Source organism: Cricetulus griseus, chromosome 3, assembly GCF_003668045.3.
Source record: "Cricetulus griseus strain 17A/GY chromosome 3, alternate assembly CriGri-PICRH-1.0, whole genome shotgun sequence".
Classification (NCBI taxonomy): Eukaryota; Metazoa; Chordata; class Mammalia; order Rodentia; family Cricetidae; genus Cricetulus; species Cricetulus griseus.
The window spans coordinates 58,420,878-58,438,410 of NC_048596.1; the positions used below are offsets into that span (position 1 = coordinate 58,420,878).

Consider the following 17,533-nt stretch of genomic DNA (forward strand, 5'->3'; position numbering starts at 1 on the left):
ATTTTTTCTGCATGTATGCATATGTATCATTTTCCTCTGACTAAGAATGTTTTTTCCTTTCCTGGTTTCACATAATATGGTCGTGATGTATTTTCTTTGTTCTTAGGTTTTGCTGAGCTTTCTGGGTCTGTGGGCTTATGATTTTTATCAAATTTGGAAATTTTTCAGCTATTTTTTTCTCCAGATGTCTTTTCTGTGTCATTTCTCATTCTCATTCAGGAGCTCCAGTGTGTGCTGAACACAAGCTTCTCCTCACCTTGCCCGCGTGTGCTGACCTCTGGGTGCCACCCACTTCTGTGCCCTCAGATTCATTAGGCTTTCCTTCCACAGCATCCAATTTGCCACTGATGCATTTTCCATCCCAATTGCTGTTGTTCTTGTCTCCAGAACTTCGGGTATGTTCTCTGCTCTTGTAAATCGCCCTCCGCCTCCGTGCTTCTACTTGACATTCAACATACGAAACTCAGTCACAGTGATATTTTGCTGACCTCGCTTGTGAACTGTTTTGAGACGCTATCCCTGGAGAGATGTGAAGGAACATCTGTGGGCCCCACATGGTTCCTTTTGCCTGGTATTTATCTCAGCCATGAGAAGCATTGTTAAGATGGGTGGGTACTAGACATTGTAACTTAAATCTTAAAAATATTTCTTAAAGACTTATAGTGTGTGTGGGTGTGTGTATGTGTGTGAGTGTATGTGTGTGAGTGTGTGTGTGTGGTGTGTGTATGTGAGTGTGTGTGTCTGTGTGTGTGTGTGTGAGCACGTGCATGTGTGTATATGTGTGTGAGTGTATGTATGTGTGCCTGAGTGTGTGTCTGTGTGTGAGTGTGCGTGTGCATTTGTATGAGTTTGTGTGTATGTGTATGTCTGTGTGTGTGTGTGTGTGTGTCTTTGTGTGTGTGTGTGTGTGTGTGTGTGTGTGTGTGTGTGCTCGCACAGATGCACATGCATACATTTCACAGCATGCCTGTGGAGGTCAGAGGACAACTTTCAGGAGTTGACTGTCTTCTTCCACTATGGCTCCCAGGAACTGCACTCAGATCATGAGGCTTACATGGTGAGTACCTTTCCCTGCTGAGTCATCTTCAGGCCAAGTTTGAGGCCCTTTGGCCCCAGGAATTTTTTGTGTTCCTGGTTTCCCCTTGGGCATGGCTGAGTTGCAGAGTCGAGTTACACATCAATGTTCTGGGGTTTGGTAGGACTTGAGCGATGCACATTTAGGGTAATGTTCCTCACTCGGGCCTGCAGGGTGGTCCCCTGCCCTGGCTGATGGAAAGCCCAAGTGAGAAATGGGCTCTGAACTGAGTCCTGGGCACGATCCTTGCCTGGCCTCTGACTCCTTCCCATACAAGTCTTGGCATGCTTCAGTGACTCTGGTGACTTCTGGACCACAGAAAGGAGAGTCTCTCTACAGGAGCAAGGCTTCACCGGGCCCTCCACTGGTGGCCCGTCTCTTGGGACACTGTGTTTTGTGGCTTTTTGAGTTAGTTGTTTCTGTTTTAGGAAATGGCTGGGGGGGGGGTCTATTCTGTTCCTATGATTTTATTTAGTTATTAATGGAAATTCTTCATCAATTTAATTTTTTTGCCTTTATACTTGCCTTTATATTCCGATTTCTGGTGTTTTTCTGATGTTTTGTTGATTTGTTGGGCCCTGGGGATTGAACCCAGGTCTTTGAGTCCACTGAGCATAGATTTTACCACCAATATATACCCCAGCCCCATTATTCCTGTTATTTAAAAAATGTATGTCAGCAGGACATGGTGGTAGATGTGTGTAACCCCAGAAATTAGAAGTCTGGGACAAGAGGAGCATGATATTAAGACCAGCCTGGCCTACATGACAAGTTCAAGACCAATCTGGGCTATATACCTAGACTCTCTCAGAAAGCAAAATAAAAACAAAAACAAGAGTATCTTCTTATCTTGGTAAGAATTGTTTGTTTGGAGCTGTGTTGCTTAGAAGCAGAATGCTTGCTTATCATGATAAGAGGCCTTTGGTTCCATCCCCATCATGAGAAAAAATATTAAAGCTTATTTGATTTTTTTTAAAAAAAAATCAGTTTGGGGGCAACTGTGGTGGCATATACCTTTAATTCCATTGCTTGGAAGGCAAAAAACAGGTGACCTCTGTGAGTCTCAGAACAGTTTGGTCTACACAGCCAGTTCCAGGCTATCCAGGGCTATACTGAAAGATCTGGTCTTCCAAAAAAAAAAAAAAAAAATTCATTCACTCATTCAAAAACAGTTTTTGGGCTGGGCGTTGGTGGCGCACGCCTTTAATCCCAGCACTCGGTAGGCAGAGGCAGGCGGATCTCTGTGAGTTCGAGGCCAGCCTGGTCTCCAGAGAGAGTGCCAGGATAGGCTCCAAAGCTGCACAGAGAAACACGGTCTCGAAAAAACCAAAACAAAAACAGTTTTTGGTTGGTGTATCCAGCTCAGTCAGTAAAGCTCAAGCATAAGGACCAGAGTTCAATCCCCAGCACCTGTGTGAAAGCTATTACCCCCCCCCCAGTGCCGGCCAGGTGGGCCAGGAGGATCCCTGGGGGCTTGCTGGGAGGCTAGCCTAGCCTAGAAGAGCTGCAGGCTTAGTGAGAGACCCTATCTCAAAATATCCAGTGGAGAGTGATTGAGGAAGGCACCCCCCTCTGATCTGCCCATAACATGCACACACATGTACATGCACCCTTCACGTATGTGCACACACACAAACATGCATGCACACTCACAAATTCAGTTTTTCCGCCAACAAATACTGATAGGAATGTGGACTAACGAAGCCGTGGAAATCAGTATGGCGATTCCCTCCAAAACTAGACCCAGCAATCCCACCCCTAGGTGCTATGGACAGGACTCCAAACTAACAAACCACGTTTATTCACACGCCCATGTGTATTGTTGCACTGTTCACAACAGCAAAGTTATTGATCAGTGTAGATGTCCCACGACAGATGAACAGATAAAGAATAGAGTGTTACTCAGCCAGAAAGTGTGAAATTATGTCATCTGCAGGAAAATTGGGTGGGAACAGGGATGTTGCTCTAAGTAAAATAAGCCAGGCTCAGATCGACAAACACTGCATGTTTCCTCATATGTGGAATCTAGATTTAAAAAGAAAGTCGGGTAGGCAGTGTGGCACACACCTTTAATCCCTATACTCGGGAGGCAGAGGCAGGTGAGTCTCTTGAGTTCAAGGCCAGCCTGGTCTACACAGTGAGTTCCAGGACAGCCAGGGCTACACAGAGAAACAACAACAACCACAACAAAAAGACAGATGTAGAAGGGAAGCTGTTTGGGAAGAGGAAGGAATTGGGAGGAGAAAGAGGGTGCAATGGAGATGTGAAATGATTAAAGCACAGGATAAGTGCCAATAAATAACACAAGGAAAAAGACAGTGTTCACGCCATTGACTCAGTTATGAGTCTTTGTCTTTGGGGATTATGTGGTGATCATCTCCTGTTACCCAGCTCTTGACTTAAAATTTTAAAGTATTTTTTTTATCTTATACATGTCTATGTGTGTATGGGTGACAAAAGAGGATGCTGGATCCTCTAGAGTTGGAGTTACAGATGGCTGTGAGCCACCCAATGTATGTGCTGGAGACTGAACCCAGGTCCCTCTAAAAAGCAGTATCTACTCTTAACTACTGAGCTGTTCTCCAGCAGTGGCCATCTATGTTTTGATGTGTGTGTGTGTGTGTGTGTGTGTGTGTGTGTGTGTGTGTGTGTGTGTGTGTATGTGTGTGTATGTATATATACATATATATATATATATATATATAGTGTGTGTGTGTATGTGTTTGAATATATACCATATATACCATGTGAAGGCAGTACCCAAAGGGGCCAGAAGATGGCGTCACACCCCCTAGAACTGAAGTTCTAGGTGGTTGTGCGCTGTCATGCAGGTGCTGAGAATGATTCACTATCTTGCTGACTTTCCCTGATCATTAACTATCCAATTTTTTGAAATTTTTCTTTCTTGATGTTCTAGAGTAAAATATGTTGTTCATTTCCATCCTGTCTTTCCTGTTTTGTAAAGAACACTCTTATGGGGAAGTCTCATCTCTACAGGGTTTCATAGGCCTTGCTCTCACCACAGCCCCTCATTCAGGCTTGTAAATGCCCTGCTGGCATTTCTGTGTGTGTGCGTGTGTGTTTATATTTGTATATGTGTATAAGTACATGCATGTTTGTGTGTATGTATATATATATATATATGTATATTTGTATGTGTATTTGTGTGTATATGTGTGCATGCTTATGTGCACATAGAGGCCAAAAGTCACCCTCAGGTGCTGTTTCTCAGGAGTTGTCTACTTTGGGATTTTTTTTTAGCTTGGTCTCTCTGGGACCTAGGACCAACAAACTCCAGGGATCCACCTGTCTCTGCTTCCTGGGCACTGGGATTAGAAGCAAACCGCCACACTCGGCTTTCTGTGAAGACTCTAGGGATCAGGCCTGCACTTTAATGATGGAGCCCTCTACCTATCCCTTCCTTCTGATTACTCTTTGACTTTAGAGAGAGTCACATGTCACCTGGCTCTTCCTTTTTGCCTTTATTGCATCTACCGCTGTTCTTGGGACACTTCCTTTTCAGGTTATCTTGCCATGGGTAGGAACATCCCTGGGTAATATCTGATGCTGTATATATGGCAGCTTCTCTTATGGTTTGATGTCTGATGAGGTGTCAGGGGGCCAGCTGTCTTCTACGAGCAGGCTGAATGGCTTCTTCCCAATGGCACTGTCCATTTCCAGGGCATGGCCTAGGACCAAGATGTCTGTCCAAGCCTCAGTGAGGCTATCAAGGTGTCATATGATAGGTAGTCTATGCTGAACCTGCCGATCCTTTGCCTCTCACTCACCAGCAAGCCTTGAGGAGTTTCCCCTTTTATTCCATGAGACCCATGGATGGTCTAGAATGTAGGCTCCATTGTGATCTGAGTGTCACATAGCCAACCAATGAAGAGATGACAGTTGTTGAGAGATGGCTGTGTTTGCACCATTCCCAAGGGGGCGGAATGGAGTGGCATGGGGCCATACCGGCAGATCGCTCTCAGTACCACATGTGGAAAACCAAGATTGAATCCCAAGGGCCGGGTCTGATCTGATTGAGTTTTGCCAGGCTGTCTCTGCTTAGAGATGGAGTTCAGACAGTGGGAGGCACACTCCACACTCAGGAGACCAGAGTAGTCATGGGGCAGCCTCCAAGGGCAAAGTGGAAATCCAGATGAGAAGAAGCCAGGTCACAGATGGAAGACTAAGGGGGAAAGAGTACCATACCCATGTGGCTGACCTGTCACGCATATCATATGGAGACATCTATATAGAGGGGACCTAGGAGGGACATGGGCTGAGGGAAAAGAAGGGTCAGATAAACCTGCCGTGAGTTCAGTTTGGGAAGCTGTGGGGAGACTGAGGCTCAGTGCACGTATCACGAGGCTAGAAATTGTGGCTTACATTAGGACCTTTGCCTGCTGTAGTACTGCCTCAGAGTTAGAGGGGTGGGAGAGATGGCCCAGTGGTTAAGAACACTTGTTGCTCTTCCAGAGGACATATGTTCAGTTCCCAGCACCCACAAAGAGGCTTCACAACCACTCCAGTTCCAGGGGATCTAAGGCTCTCTCCTTGCCTCTGTAGGTATTGTACTAATGTGGTGCATATATATACACACACAGGCAAAACCCCCATACCAGAAAAATAAAATAAATACTGAATTTTTAAAATTAAAACATATTAAAGTAGTTAAAAAGGTCAAAATTTAGGCTACCTGAGATATCTAAGTTAATAAAGTGCTTGCTGGATCCGAGGACCTGAGTTTGAATTCCAGAATCTAATAAAAAGCTAGGCTTGCTAATTGCTTGTAATCCTAGAGGAGGCTGAGATAAGAGGATCGCTGGGACTTGCTGACCAGTCAGCCACCTGATACAAGCCAGTGAGAGGCCCTGTCACAAGAAAAAAAAAAAAAAGTAGATGGCACAACACCTGAGGTTGTCCTCTGGCTGCCACATGTTCTTGTATACACAGCACACATGTATCCCACACACATGTGCACCCGCACCCACATAAACATGTACACACACGCACACGCACACACACACCAAAATAACATTTCTGTATGCATAAATAGGACCTGAAGTTCCAGATGCAGTGTCTACAGTGTTCTTTTGCCGGGAAACAGTCACTCTTGGTGTTTTGTTTTGTTTTGTTTTGTTTTTTGTAATGTCTGTGGCAGCATTTGTTCATTAGCAATTCAGGACACATGACACTGACTGTGTAGCCTGCAAAGCAGGATACATTTGCTATCAGATTCTTCTCTGAAAAAGCTGTTCTGTGCCTACTTGAGAGCTCAAGAAAGGGAACTCAAGAGAAGTCACACAAGCCAGGAATAAATGACCCTTGCAAAGGAGAGGCACCAAGGAGCAGGCAGGGCACATGCATATCCAAGTCTTCTAGTTGTTTTCTGAGCATAGTCACACACCACACACTTCACTGAAACATTCAACCACAGCATGTAAACTTCAGTATAGTCAGCCTGTATGCATGGTTTGCCATAGCATGCGTGGAGATCAGATTCTCTCGAGTGTCAGTCTTCAACTTCTACCTTTCTGAGACAAGGTTTCTTTGTTGTTCACAGTGTATATTCTAAGTCAGGTGGCCTTGAGCTTCCAGTGATTCTCCTTTCCATCTCCCACATCATCATAGCAAGGCTGAGATCAGGGACGCTCTTCCATGCCAGGCTTTGCGTGGGTTCTGGGGAATCAAATTCAGACCTCTGTGCTTGCATGGCAAGCACTTTATCTGCTGAGCTATTTCCTTACTCCTTAGAATATTGTGATTAAAAGGAAATTCATACCCTGTAGCCACTACCTCCCCCTCATTCTTGTCCCAGTGTCTATTTCTGTCTTGGAGACTGTCCTATTCTGGACATTTCTTGTAAGTGAAGTCATATAATATATGGTCTTTTGATTTTGCCTTCTTTCACCCACTCTTCTCTACCAACACCATGGTGCCTACCAGTGTTTCATCTCTTCTCTTGGCTGAGTGTTAGTCCCTTCTGGGTCAGATCATGCTTTATCCATCCATTTGTCTGTTGGACATTTGGCTGTTTCAAAACATCCACATGGAGACTACATGGGTAAAGACAGAGCCATGTTCCAAGTCCTATAAGAGAGACACTTGAGACTCACATGTCCAGGAGACAACTGATTCCAGAACAAGGAACTGCCCCGTGTTGAAGGCTGGCAGAAGTCAGAGGTCAGAGGGTGTGGGTAAATGAGGTTAAGAAATGAAGGGGACACCTAGGAAGACACCAAATCCCCAGGGAACTGTCACCTTTAAGCTGAGGAGGATAGGGTGAGCTTGCAGAAAGTGAGAGAGCCAGGATGGGGGAGGGGTGGCAGCAGTGGGAAAGGTGCTGGGTGGGATAAGACACTGGCCTGATAGAAGTAATGTTGTGGGATATTTGTACACTGGGTGAAGATATATTGCTATGATTGGTTTAATATGTAAGAACTGAATGGCCAATAGCTAAGCAGGTGGCATGGGTGGGACTTCCAGGCAGAGAGAAAGGAAAGTAGGAGATAATCTAGGTGTAAGAGAGACACCAGGAAATGCGTAACAAGTCAGATATATAGAAATGGAGAGGAGGTTAAAAAAAAACTACATGGTAGAACACAGATTGAAAGAAATGGGTTAGGAGTACTGTCTGCTCTTCCAGAGGTCCTGAGTTCAATTCCCAGCAACCACATGGTGGCTCACAACCATCTGCTTTGAGATCTGGTGCCCTCTTATGGTGTGCAGATATACATGGAAGCAGGATGTTATATACACAGTAAATAAATAAAATCTTTAAAAAAAGAAATGGGTTAATTTAAGTTATAAGAGATAGTTGTGAACAAGTGTAAGCTTCAAGCTTTCATACTTAATAAGAAGCCTCTGTGTCATTATTTGGGAGCTGGTAGCCCAAAGAAAAATCCATCCAATTTGGAGGCTCAAATATCCAAACAGGGCCTGAGAAAGCTAAGGAAAGTTCTGGACAAAGAGCTGGATGTGGCTTCCTAGTCCTACACTCTCTCAGGCAGACCAGTGCTCAGCATACAGAGGCATGGCTACTGACCACTGCTTGCAGGCTGGAGCCAGCCACCAGTGCTGTGCGCCAGCATCATGTGCTAAGCTGAGCCATGTGGCAGCTGACATGGCAGTTTAAGATTTGTCTCACCCAGTCCGAGAACCCTGAAGGTGCTTAGTAAAGCCAGGCCCAGACACAGAAAACCTCTGAAAAGGTACATTTTAAAATGTGCTTAGATGCTAAAGAAAGAAGAGAAATGAATATAGACAGTCATAGTAAAATAGTTTAAAAATAATAAAGTCTTTAAAGAAAGAGTAAAGTAATATAAGAAAGAAAATAAGCCAATCAAGTATGTGAGATACAGAGGACTTCTGGATCCTGTATGGTGCTTTGTTGATTTTGAATTTTTTTTAATGCTGATGAGCAAACAACAGCTGCTGAGAGACATTGGATTATTCAAGGGATTGCTAAATTAAATAAGCCTGTGTACTTTAGAGATGTCTTGACTTCAGAATGAAAGTCGGGAAATGTGTCTCATTGGGTGAGAGGTTACACCTTTGTTTCCACAGGAAATGAAAAAGTATGGATTCTTTCAAAGTTAATAGAGATCAGATTTGACCAGGGGAGACTTCCGGAGGATCTTGGCTACAGACTGAGGGAAGAAAACAGGAAAGACTACAGGGCAGGTGACGTGTGTGCTGATGTCTCTGCATGGGAACAGCTCTGAGACTAGATGAGACATGATAAATTTTGTTGGCTACAGAGTCCTATTGACTTATTATTAAATTCCATCCTTTCATATGGAATGGATAGAAGTTTGGTTATACAGTCCAAACAGACTTACTAAGTTAACCTGCTCAAACATAAAATAAAATGTCATCTTTGGCTGACTTGTACACATTACACATTCCATACTTGTGTTAATGCAGATATATATGTTACCTTTAAAAGTTTATGTGTTTTCAGGGAAAAAAAGGAAGAGACACCAATAAAGTAGCCCAGATGATCCAGCCTCAGAATGCCTCTGTTGTAGTTTCCTCAAAATTCTGCATTCAGAACAACTTCAAAGCTACTAACTGAGATGGTCCAACCTCGCAGATTACTACAGCCAAAACTTCAGATAAGTTCTACAGTTTCCCATCACACAGAGACTATACAAAAAATAATACAGCTAACTCTCCTAGGACTTGACCATTGTGGGGATATATTGTTTATGATCTAATAAAGCCACTAAAGATCAGAATGCAAAGTCAGCTATACTAGCCACAGCCATAGAAGCTGAGCAGTGGTAGCACACACATTTAATCCCAGGATTCAGGAGACAGAGGCAGATGTTCAAGGACACCTAGAGCTACATGAGAGTGAATTGGTCTAGAAGAGAAATAGAGCTCACACCTTTAATCTCAGCACTAGAGAGGTATATTAGATAGGAGTAGGGTCTTATATTCTGGCAATTAGTCTTAAGCCATGTTGAGGATTGTCCCAGCCTTGGTAGAGATAAGAACTCTCTGGTGGCTTGGCTGCTTTGCTTCTCTGATCTTCAGCATGAACCCCAGTATCTGTCTCTGGGTTTTTATTATTTATGATACAGACTATTATCCCAATTTTCTCAGGATCCCCCAAAGATGCCCCTAGACAACAGGAATGAGTCTAGAGAACATGATGTCCACATTCCCAAGAGGTGGGGTGGGTGTGGGGGCATTCAGTGAATTGTGAATGTTTATCATTATTTAGGAGGATTGGTTACAAGTTGTTTGTGGTGAGGGAAAAGCTGAGCAAAGAAGATTAAATTCAGGGATCTTTTTTTGAAGGGAAAAAGGAAGGATATAGTATAAAAATGATGAGATAAAAGAGTAGATTGTTGAGTGTAACGATAAATCTTTCTGCCAAGTCACCCACTTCCACAGCCACATTAGGGCCGCCAAATAACACACAGAGATTTATATTAGTTACAATGCCACTGGCCAATGATTTGGATTTCTTATCTGCTATCTCTGTCTTAAGTATCAACCATAATTATTAATCTATATATTTTATAAAGACTTATCTGATTGAGGATGCCAGCGGCATGCGTCCTCTCTCGTCGAGCTTACATGGCAGCTCCAGAGAAGGGAGCAGGAGGAAGAGGAAGAGAGCGGTTTCCTGCTTGTCCCTGCTTTTATTCTGAGTCAGTCTGCTATGTCACTTCATGCCTGTATCACAAGACCTTTTTTTACTACATTTCCCAGAATCCTCCTGGACTCCTAGTCCCACCTATTTTGCTTCCCTGTTGGCCAACAGTACTTTATTTATCAACCAATAAGACAAACATACACACAAGGACTTCCCCCATCAGTTGAGTCCACTAGTCTCAAATATTTACATTGGTATGGATTTTTGTATATTGATACAAATTTAAGGTTATTTGTGTGTGTGTGTGTGTGTGTGTGTGTGTGTGTGTGTGTTTGTGTGTGTGTGTTTCTACTTCTTGTTTAAGGTATTTGTACCTATGCAACTCATTAAAAAAATGTAATGTAAAGTTCTAGTTCTTGAAAGCTATTATTACAAACTATTTAGGATGATAAAGAAAGACAGGTTAATAGTTAGTTGTATTAGATATGTTTTTAAGGTCAAACAGAGATATATTTTAAGTAGATATATGGTCTTCAAACACTTCAAAGAGCTGCAAAATATGGCATTTAAAATGTTTTAATAACATAAGGCTTTTCATGACAATGAGACAGACATGTCTGCTCCTGGCAGCACCAACTTACTTCAAAAGAAGATGATAAGCATCGAAGAACCTCCATATGGAATTTACTTTCATTTGTGGCAAAAGCTAGCTATTTGGGCAAAAAACTGCCCTTGCCTCAATTGCTGACAGAATTCTGTACAAATTAGACAAGCAGGACACAAAAGAAGACAACTGCCAAACTTTGCCAAGACAAGATAGGAGAGTCCTTCAGAATTCCTGCTTCGCAGAAAAGTCTGTCAGATATTCTAGAGGAATCTTGGGATGACTGTTTAGACAGCCATATGTTTCTGTTGTTTCTTAGTTTTGGAAGTTGCTTGCTCTATACCTCTTGTTAAATCAGATAATATTATATCCTTCTTGGGTTTTTGATGGGGTTAAAGACTAGATACTTATAGTTACAGTTTTCCTTGTGACCAAATTCAGAAAAGAAATGCACAAAAGAGGTATAAGGTTGGGAGACAGAAAAGCTTAAGTTGTTTATCTAAGAAAAATTTTTGAGGTCTAAAAAGATAGTTTTGGGTTCGTAATACAAGTTAGAATAGAAAGTAAATTAGGTACAAAACTTTTGACTCACTAAGATAGGATAGATAATGGAATATTTTCTCTTAATTTGCCAAATACATTGGCAATTGTAAATGTAATTCTTACCCGGTAATTGTTCTATTGTGTATAGTTTTACTATGTTAGAGTTAAAACCTTTCCTTTTATTTAGACAAAAATAGAGAAATGGGGCACTCGTACACAGTGTGAAGATATAGTTCTGCAATTGGTTTAATAAAGAGCTGAGTTCCAATATCTAGGCAGGAAGTGTAGATGGGTCTTCTTCCAGGCATAGAGGAAGAGGAAGTAGGAGATAAATCTAGGTGAGAGAGAGAGAGATGCCAGGAGATGCAGAACAAGTCAGACTTACAGAAATGGAGAAGAGATTAAAAAAAATGGTAGAATACAGATCGATAGAAATCAGTTAATTTAAGTTATAAGAGCTAGTTGGGGACAAGTTTAAGCCAAGGCCAAGCTTTCATAATTAATAAGATGTCTCCATGTCACCATTTGAAAGCTGGCTGGTGGGCAGCGAAAGATTCATTACAAGTAGGGTAGATACCAACCTGGGAGAAAGGAAACATGGTGGGCCCTCTGAATGGATTGTGAGTCTCAACAGAGACTCCTAAGAGTCCTGGATCTCAAGGAGTCTTACAAGCTCTGCTCCTGGGAGCCAGAAACCAGCTGTGGAGAGCAAGCTGCATGAGGAAGCTATGAAGTAGATTAGCAACAACGACCAGCCCAGCAAGATATCCTCAAAGGTGCAACAGTGGCACATCTTGGCAGTAACCAACAACTGCCTGGTTAGATTGGCTACCCGTAGCTGGTGAGGTCATGTACACTAGAAGCAAGCCTACCACAGCCAATTTCTTAAACCAATATAATCGCTACCTGCATTCTAAATATTTATCCTTGTACCCACTGGTTAAATGTAGCTCTCAGTTCTCATCAAAGAAACTTTTTCTTTTTTCACATCAGAATGGAGACCATTACAGAAATCCACAAATGTTCAAAATGCAGAGAACAACTGACTGTGGATTGCCCATCCCAGCTGACATATTTGTAAGGCAATCCCTACACAAAAGACTCAGGAAACATGGAGGGGGAAGAGGCAAAAAGTTTGTAAGAGTCAGAGGATCAGGAAGTCGGCTGCTTCTAGATAATGTCTTCTGTATATGACTGGGAAGCTACACCCATGAAATCTCAACGATATGGTTGTCTGTACAAGATCCGAAAAATGACATCATCAGTTGACAAATGCCAAGGTGAATGGGGGAACTCCGCCCTTAGCTAAAGCACTGTAGTCAATTAAGGCTACTGTAGGGGGAGAATCTGTTTTCTCCAGAGATGAGCCCCCCTGATAAGTTATCCAATTCCAAGTGGCCAGTCCTAAACACATGTGAGCAACATTATAGATTCAGTAGGGTTTGCGTGTGTATAAAACTAATAATTAAACAAGAGGTCACAAGTTTGGGAGAGAGTGGGGTGGACAAGGGAAGAGTTGGAGTCCAGAGAGGAAGGGGTGAAGAGGATATAAATACAACTCTCATGTATGAAATTCTGAAAAAATTAAATTTGAATTACAAAATCTAGTTGAAGAACTGGTAGATGACTAGAACCAGTTGCTGTCCTCCACAGTCCCAAGATGAACAAAGCTTGAACATAGCAGCAGAGAAGTAGCTACAGTCCCACAGGGTCTCAAGAGGTAATAACCTGTATGGACCTTCACCACCAGGGCAGGGCCCTGGCAATGTCACCACTTTGCTCTCTAGCCTTCACTTGGTGGTGTGTAGTGTGAAGGACACCTCTTGTCATTTTGAGCTTACCAAGAAGGAATTAGGGGAGAGGGGCTGTAAAAAAAAAAAAATGGCTCAGTGGTTAAGAGCGCCTACATGGGATTCCCAGCACCTGTGTGGGATTCCCAGCACCCACATGGTGACTCACAACTATCTGTAACTCCAGTTCCAGGAGATCTGACACTTTCTTCTGACCTCTGTGGGCATCAGGCGTATACATGTTGCACAGACATGCATGCAGGCAAACACTCACATACAATAATAAATATATTTTTTTTAATCAGGGAAGGGGTCTGAGGATGAAGCTCAGTTGCTAGATTGTCTAGCATGTACCATGTATGGAGGCCTGGGTTCAGTCCCTCGCATCACATAACAGTGGGTATGTATGGTGGTGCACACCTGTAAACTAAGCACTCTGGAGATAGAAGAGGATAGAAGTTCTGAAGTTTAAGGTCATCCTTAGCTACATAGTGATCTCAGGGCTAGCCTAGGTTACAGGCGGCCCTATTCCCCCTCCCTGCCCCAATGAAGGAAAAAAAAAAAAAAAACCTCAGGGAAATGCAGGGAGGCAGGCATGACAGCTGTGGCCTCTGAACAGGGAAGGTCTGCAGATCAAGGCTATCCAGGACCGAGGATACAATCTGCTTCCATTTGCTTTGTATGTGTGCATGCTTTTGTATGGAAGGGTGGGCACAACGATATGTATGGAGTTTGAAGGTTATGTCCGGTGTTGGTCCCGTTGGTCCTCTCCTTCCAGCCTGTTTGAGATAGAGTCTGTTGTTCATTTTTGCATTTGTGACTAGTTGGCCTGGAAGTTTACAGGGATCCTCCTGTTCTCTGCTTCCCATCTTGGCTTTATATGGGTTCTGAGGATTTGAACCGAGATCTCCCCACTTGCACATCAAGCACTTTACCCACTGAACAATCTCCCAAGCCCAATTTCTGCTTCCATTTCTACTTGGATTGCTCCACAAGGCAGAGTAGTGGAGTCTCTAAGCAGGCACCCAGGCAGCTGCGACTCACAGCCTATTTCCTACAGTGTGAGGTAAAAAGCTAGTTTAGGAAGATATAGCCCAAATGGATCGTGGAAGGTAACGGAGCCCGCAGGCGGCCACTTAACAGTCCCGTCAGATAGACCACTTCAACATTATATATAGGTTTAGGCTCAGGAGCACCTAGTCCTTTTGGGGGGAAACTAGACTTGCTATGGCCTCAAGGGCACAGTTCTTGGACAGTGGAGCAGGACAGAAACTTTTCCAAGATCAGTACATTTCCCTGTTCTTCAACTCTCCCCACACCGGCCTCAGGGGAGGGATGGGATTGAGAGGCCCGCTGGAATCCTGAAAAGTGTCGTTGAGCAAAAAACCCAGGAACTAAATGAGATAGACTGACTGGGTTCGGGAGGCACAGTCCGGAAAAGAGACCCAGACCTGGAGAGCTTGCTGTTAAGATGCAGATGACAGCGTGGGAAAGGAGAGACCAGAGTTGACTTGACTGCATCCCCTTGGGTCAGGGCGCCGGGTTCCGAGGCTCCTTGAAACCACAGAGGCATGGGGTGTGTATGGGGACAAGGTGCCTGGGGAACATGACATTTTCCAGAACAGGTCTGAACTACTCCTCAAGCCCTCCTCACACTCAAAGGGAGAAAGGTGTGCACCAGCTGTACGTGGACACCCTGGTCCGGGAGGAGCAGGGTGGGGCGGAGTGGGCGTGGAGCTTTGTTCCAGACACTCCTCATCTCTGAAGCCACGCGCCAGGCGTACGCTTCCTCCTGGCCCAGTATAGGACCGTGCCAGCTGTCATTGGCCAAATGGACGATCCCAGATTGGCTGAGACTCCGGCTCCCGCCTCCTCCGCCAGAGGGAGGAACGTGGGAGCGTGTTCGTGGCGCGTGTGTATGGGGCTTGGAGGGGAGGGTGGTCACGCTCACCTACTTCTTGGCCACTGCAAAGCCTGGTCGAGTTCCTCACTCGGCCGTGCGCTCTAGGTGTGTGGAGACCTGGCAGCTATTGGGGTTTGAGTGCTGGACACCAGGGAGGGAAGGGATGCCTGTGGAACACACTCGGACCCTCTGACAGCCCCTGGTGGTGTGGGTCTTAGGGAGCGCAGTCAGGGATCTGCACTCTAGGACTTGTCGTGGACGCACTAAGCACTTGCCCGGAGCGTGGGGGCGCAGTAGCCTGGGAACTGCACCCTGGAGGGGTGGGGGTGGGGGCGCGCAGTGTCAGCTTTGCAGAATGTGTACGCCAGGGGGAGGGTAAAGCGTGGCGGGAGGGCGAGGCAAAAGGAGGGCGTGAGAAAGGAGGCGGCGGCAGGCGGAGGAGGGTTATCTATACATTTTAAAAGGAGCCGCCTGAGCCGCGCACAGGGAGACCAGGGGAGGTCTGACCGCACGCGCGGGACACGAGCACACCACACTTCCCTACTCTCAGCCCTTGTACTACACGGGGTCCCAGGACTCTCCAGAAGCCCAGCGACACGTGCCCCAGGAAACCCTGCAGCAGTGCCTTGCCTGGAGACCGGTGGAGGTGAGACCGTTCGCTTCCCACCGCACCCGGTTCCTCGGGGCACTTCTCCAGTAGCTCCCAGAAACTCGTAGCAGGCGCCGGAGGGCTGGATGCGAGCTTGATGGACGGCGGCTCGCTGCCCCGACTCATGCCCGCCTCTCCTGGAGTCGCTGGGACCTGCGCTGCTCGGCGGAGACCCGCATCCCCGGAACTGCTGCGCTGCAGCCGCAGGCGGCGATCTGGCACAACCGAGGCTGGGGGCGGCTCGGCTGCCGTGGCACGCCGCAACGAGCGCGAACGCAACCGCGTGAAGCTGGTAAACTTGGGCTTCCAGGCGCTGCGGCAGCATGTGCCGCACGGCGGCGCCAGCAAGAAGCTGAGTAAGGTGGAGACGCTGCGCTCCGCGGTAGAATACATTCGTGCGCTGCAGCGGCTGCTTGCAGAGCACGACGCGGTGCGCGCCGCGCTTGCCGGGGGGCTGCTAACATCGGATACTCGGCCCTCGGCCGCCCGCGCGCCTCCCGTTACCTCCCCCGCCAGTGCGTCGCTGTCCTGCACCTCTTCATCCCCGGACCGCCGGGGCAGCTCGGAGCCTGGCTCACCGCGCTCCGCCTACTCGTCTGAGGACAGTGGCTGCGAGGGAGAGCTGAGTCCGGTGGAGCGCGAGCTGCTTGACTTTTCCAGCTGGTTAGGAGGCTACTGAGCACCCAACCCCTCTAAGGTAAATTCCAGGGTGGCAGGGAGGAGAGGCAGTAAGGGAGACACGTGGTGGGCGGGCCTGGCGCTTCGCGCCACAGGGACCCAGGGCAGCAGGGTTCGGCCGGGACGATCACTTCGATTTCGCGCACGCTTCATTTTTCCTCAACCTTTTTCAAGCCTGAGCAAGACCAGCGTTTGTTTGTCCGGGATTGCAAAACTTCCTCTCCGGGCTCCGCTGCGGGTGGGGGAGGGGGAAGCTAGAGGAGGGGAGCGGCCTTAGGGCCGGGCCGGCGAGGTCCCAGTGCTGGTGGAACCCGGCCGAGTTGAGTGCTGGAGGCGGGGTGAGTTTGCATTGCAAATCGCGTCCTGGGCCGGGGTGCAGAATGAGTCGGCGGGAGCGGGCCCCTGAGTCACCGCGGGCCGGCTCTGAGCGTGCGCCCCGCCCCCGTCGGCGCCTCCGAGCGGATCGAGGCACCCACGAACTTAGACTCCAAAACTAATCAAGCAAACGAAACTGCCTGCTGCGTTTTGGGAGGTAGGGCTGTGTCCACACACATTAACGCCTTCTGTCCCCTTCATAACAGCATCCCTGATTGTCTCCTGGTGGACAGACCCTCGCTTCTTGCCCACGGAGCTTGGGCCGATGCCTTGTCCATAAAAGCCAAGTGCTGACCTCTGCTCAGCCTCCACCCCGCGGAATGACACCTTCCATCTCCCAGTCTGTGTGGCACTCGGGCTTGGAGATTTCTCAGGAGAAAGGATTTTACAATGACAATCTTTTTTACGAATTAACTTGAACTGCTGGAGAGACTCTACTGAAAATATGAAGACTTATTTTTGTACAAAGGATCCTTAGGCCTGGAGCACAATAAAGATTGTCTCTGCCCCTCACCCCCACTGTCTATAACTTTCCAACCTGGCCAAAGTTTGGACCAGTCAGGCCCTGAGGGCAAGATGCCTGGCTGCACTTTTCCCCTTCTGAAACCCAGCCTGGCGCTGATGTTTGCCAGTGTGGGAAACCTGCTTTTGTAAAGTGTACTATTCTATAAAAGTTGTTTTTCATTGGTGTTTGCAATGCCTTCTACCTCCTCGTCCCTGTTTCCTAGGTGAGGGCTAGGCCTGGGTGGAATAGTAGTAGCTGAGACTAATCTTGAGTCCCACATTGCATGGGTGGATACATAGATGTGA

The 17,533-nt window shown here is 46.3% G+C and overlaps 1 protein-coding gene and 1 long non-coding RNA gene across 2 annotated transcripts in view; both read left to right on the plus strand.

Moving 5' to 3' along the window:
• LOC103161825 overlaps positions 1 to 9,085 on the plus strand; it is a 90,939-nt gene extending 81,854 nt beyond the window's left edge. The window contains exon 7 of the long non-coding RNA XR_003483998.2: positions 8,639 to 9,085. This is a non-coding gene — a long non-coding RNA (uncharacterized LOC103161825). The remainder of the gene's footprint in view (positions 1 to 8,638) is intronic.
• A 6,315-nt stretch (positions 9,086 to 15,400) lies between these two features.
• Ascl2 (achaete-scute family bHLH transcription factor 2) lies at positions 15,401 to 17,416 on the plus strand. Its single transcript, XM_027408863.2, has 2 exons — positions 15,401 to 16,367; positions 16,930 to 17,416. Exon 1 carries the CDS (start codon positions 15,768 to 15,770, stop codon positions 16,347 to 16,349), a length of 582 nt encoding a protein of 193 aa, XP_027264664.1. The 5' UTR covers positions 15,401 to 15,767; the 3' UTR covers positions 16,350 to 16,367; positions 16,930 to 17,416.
• The last annotated feature ends 117 nt before the right edge of the window (positions 17,417 to 17,533 follow it).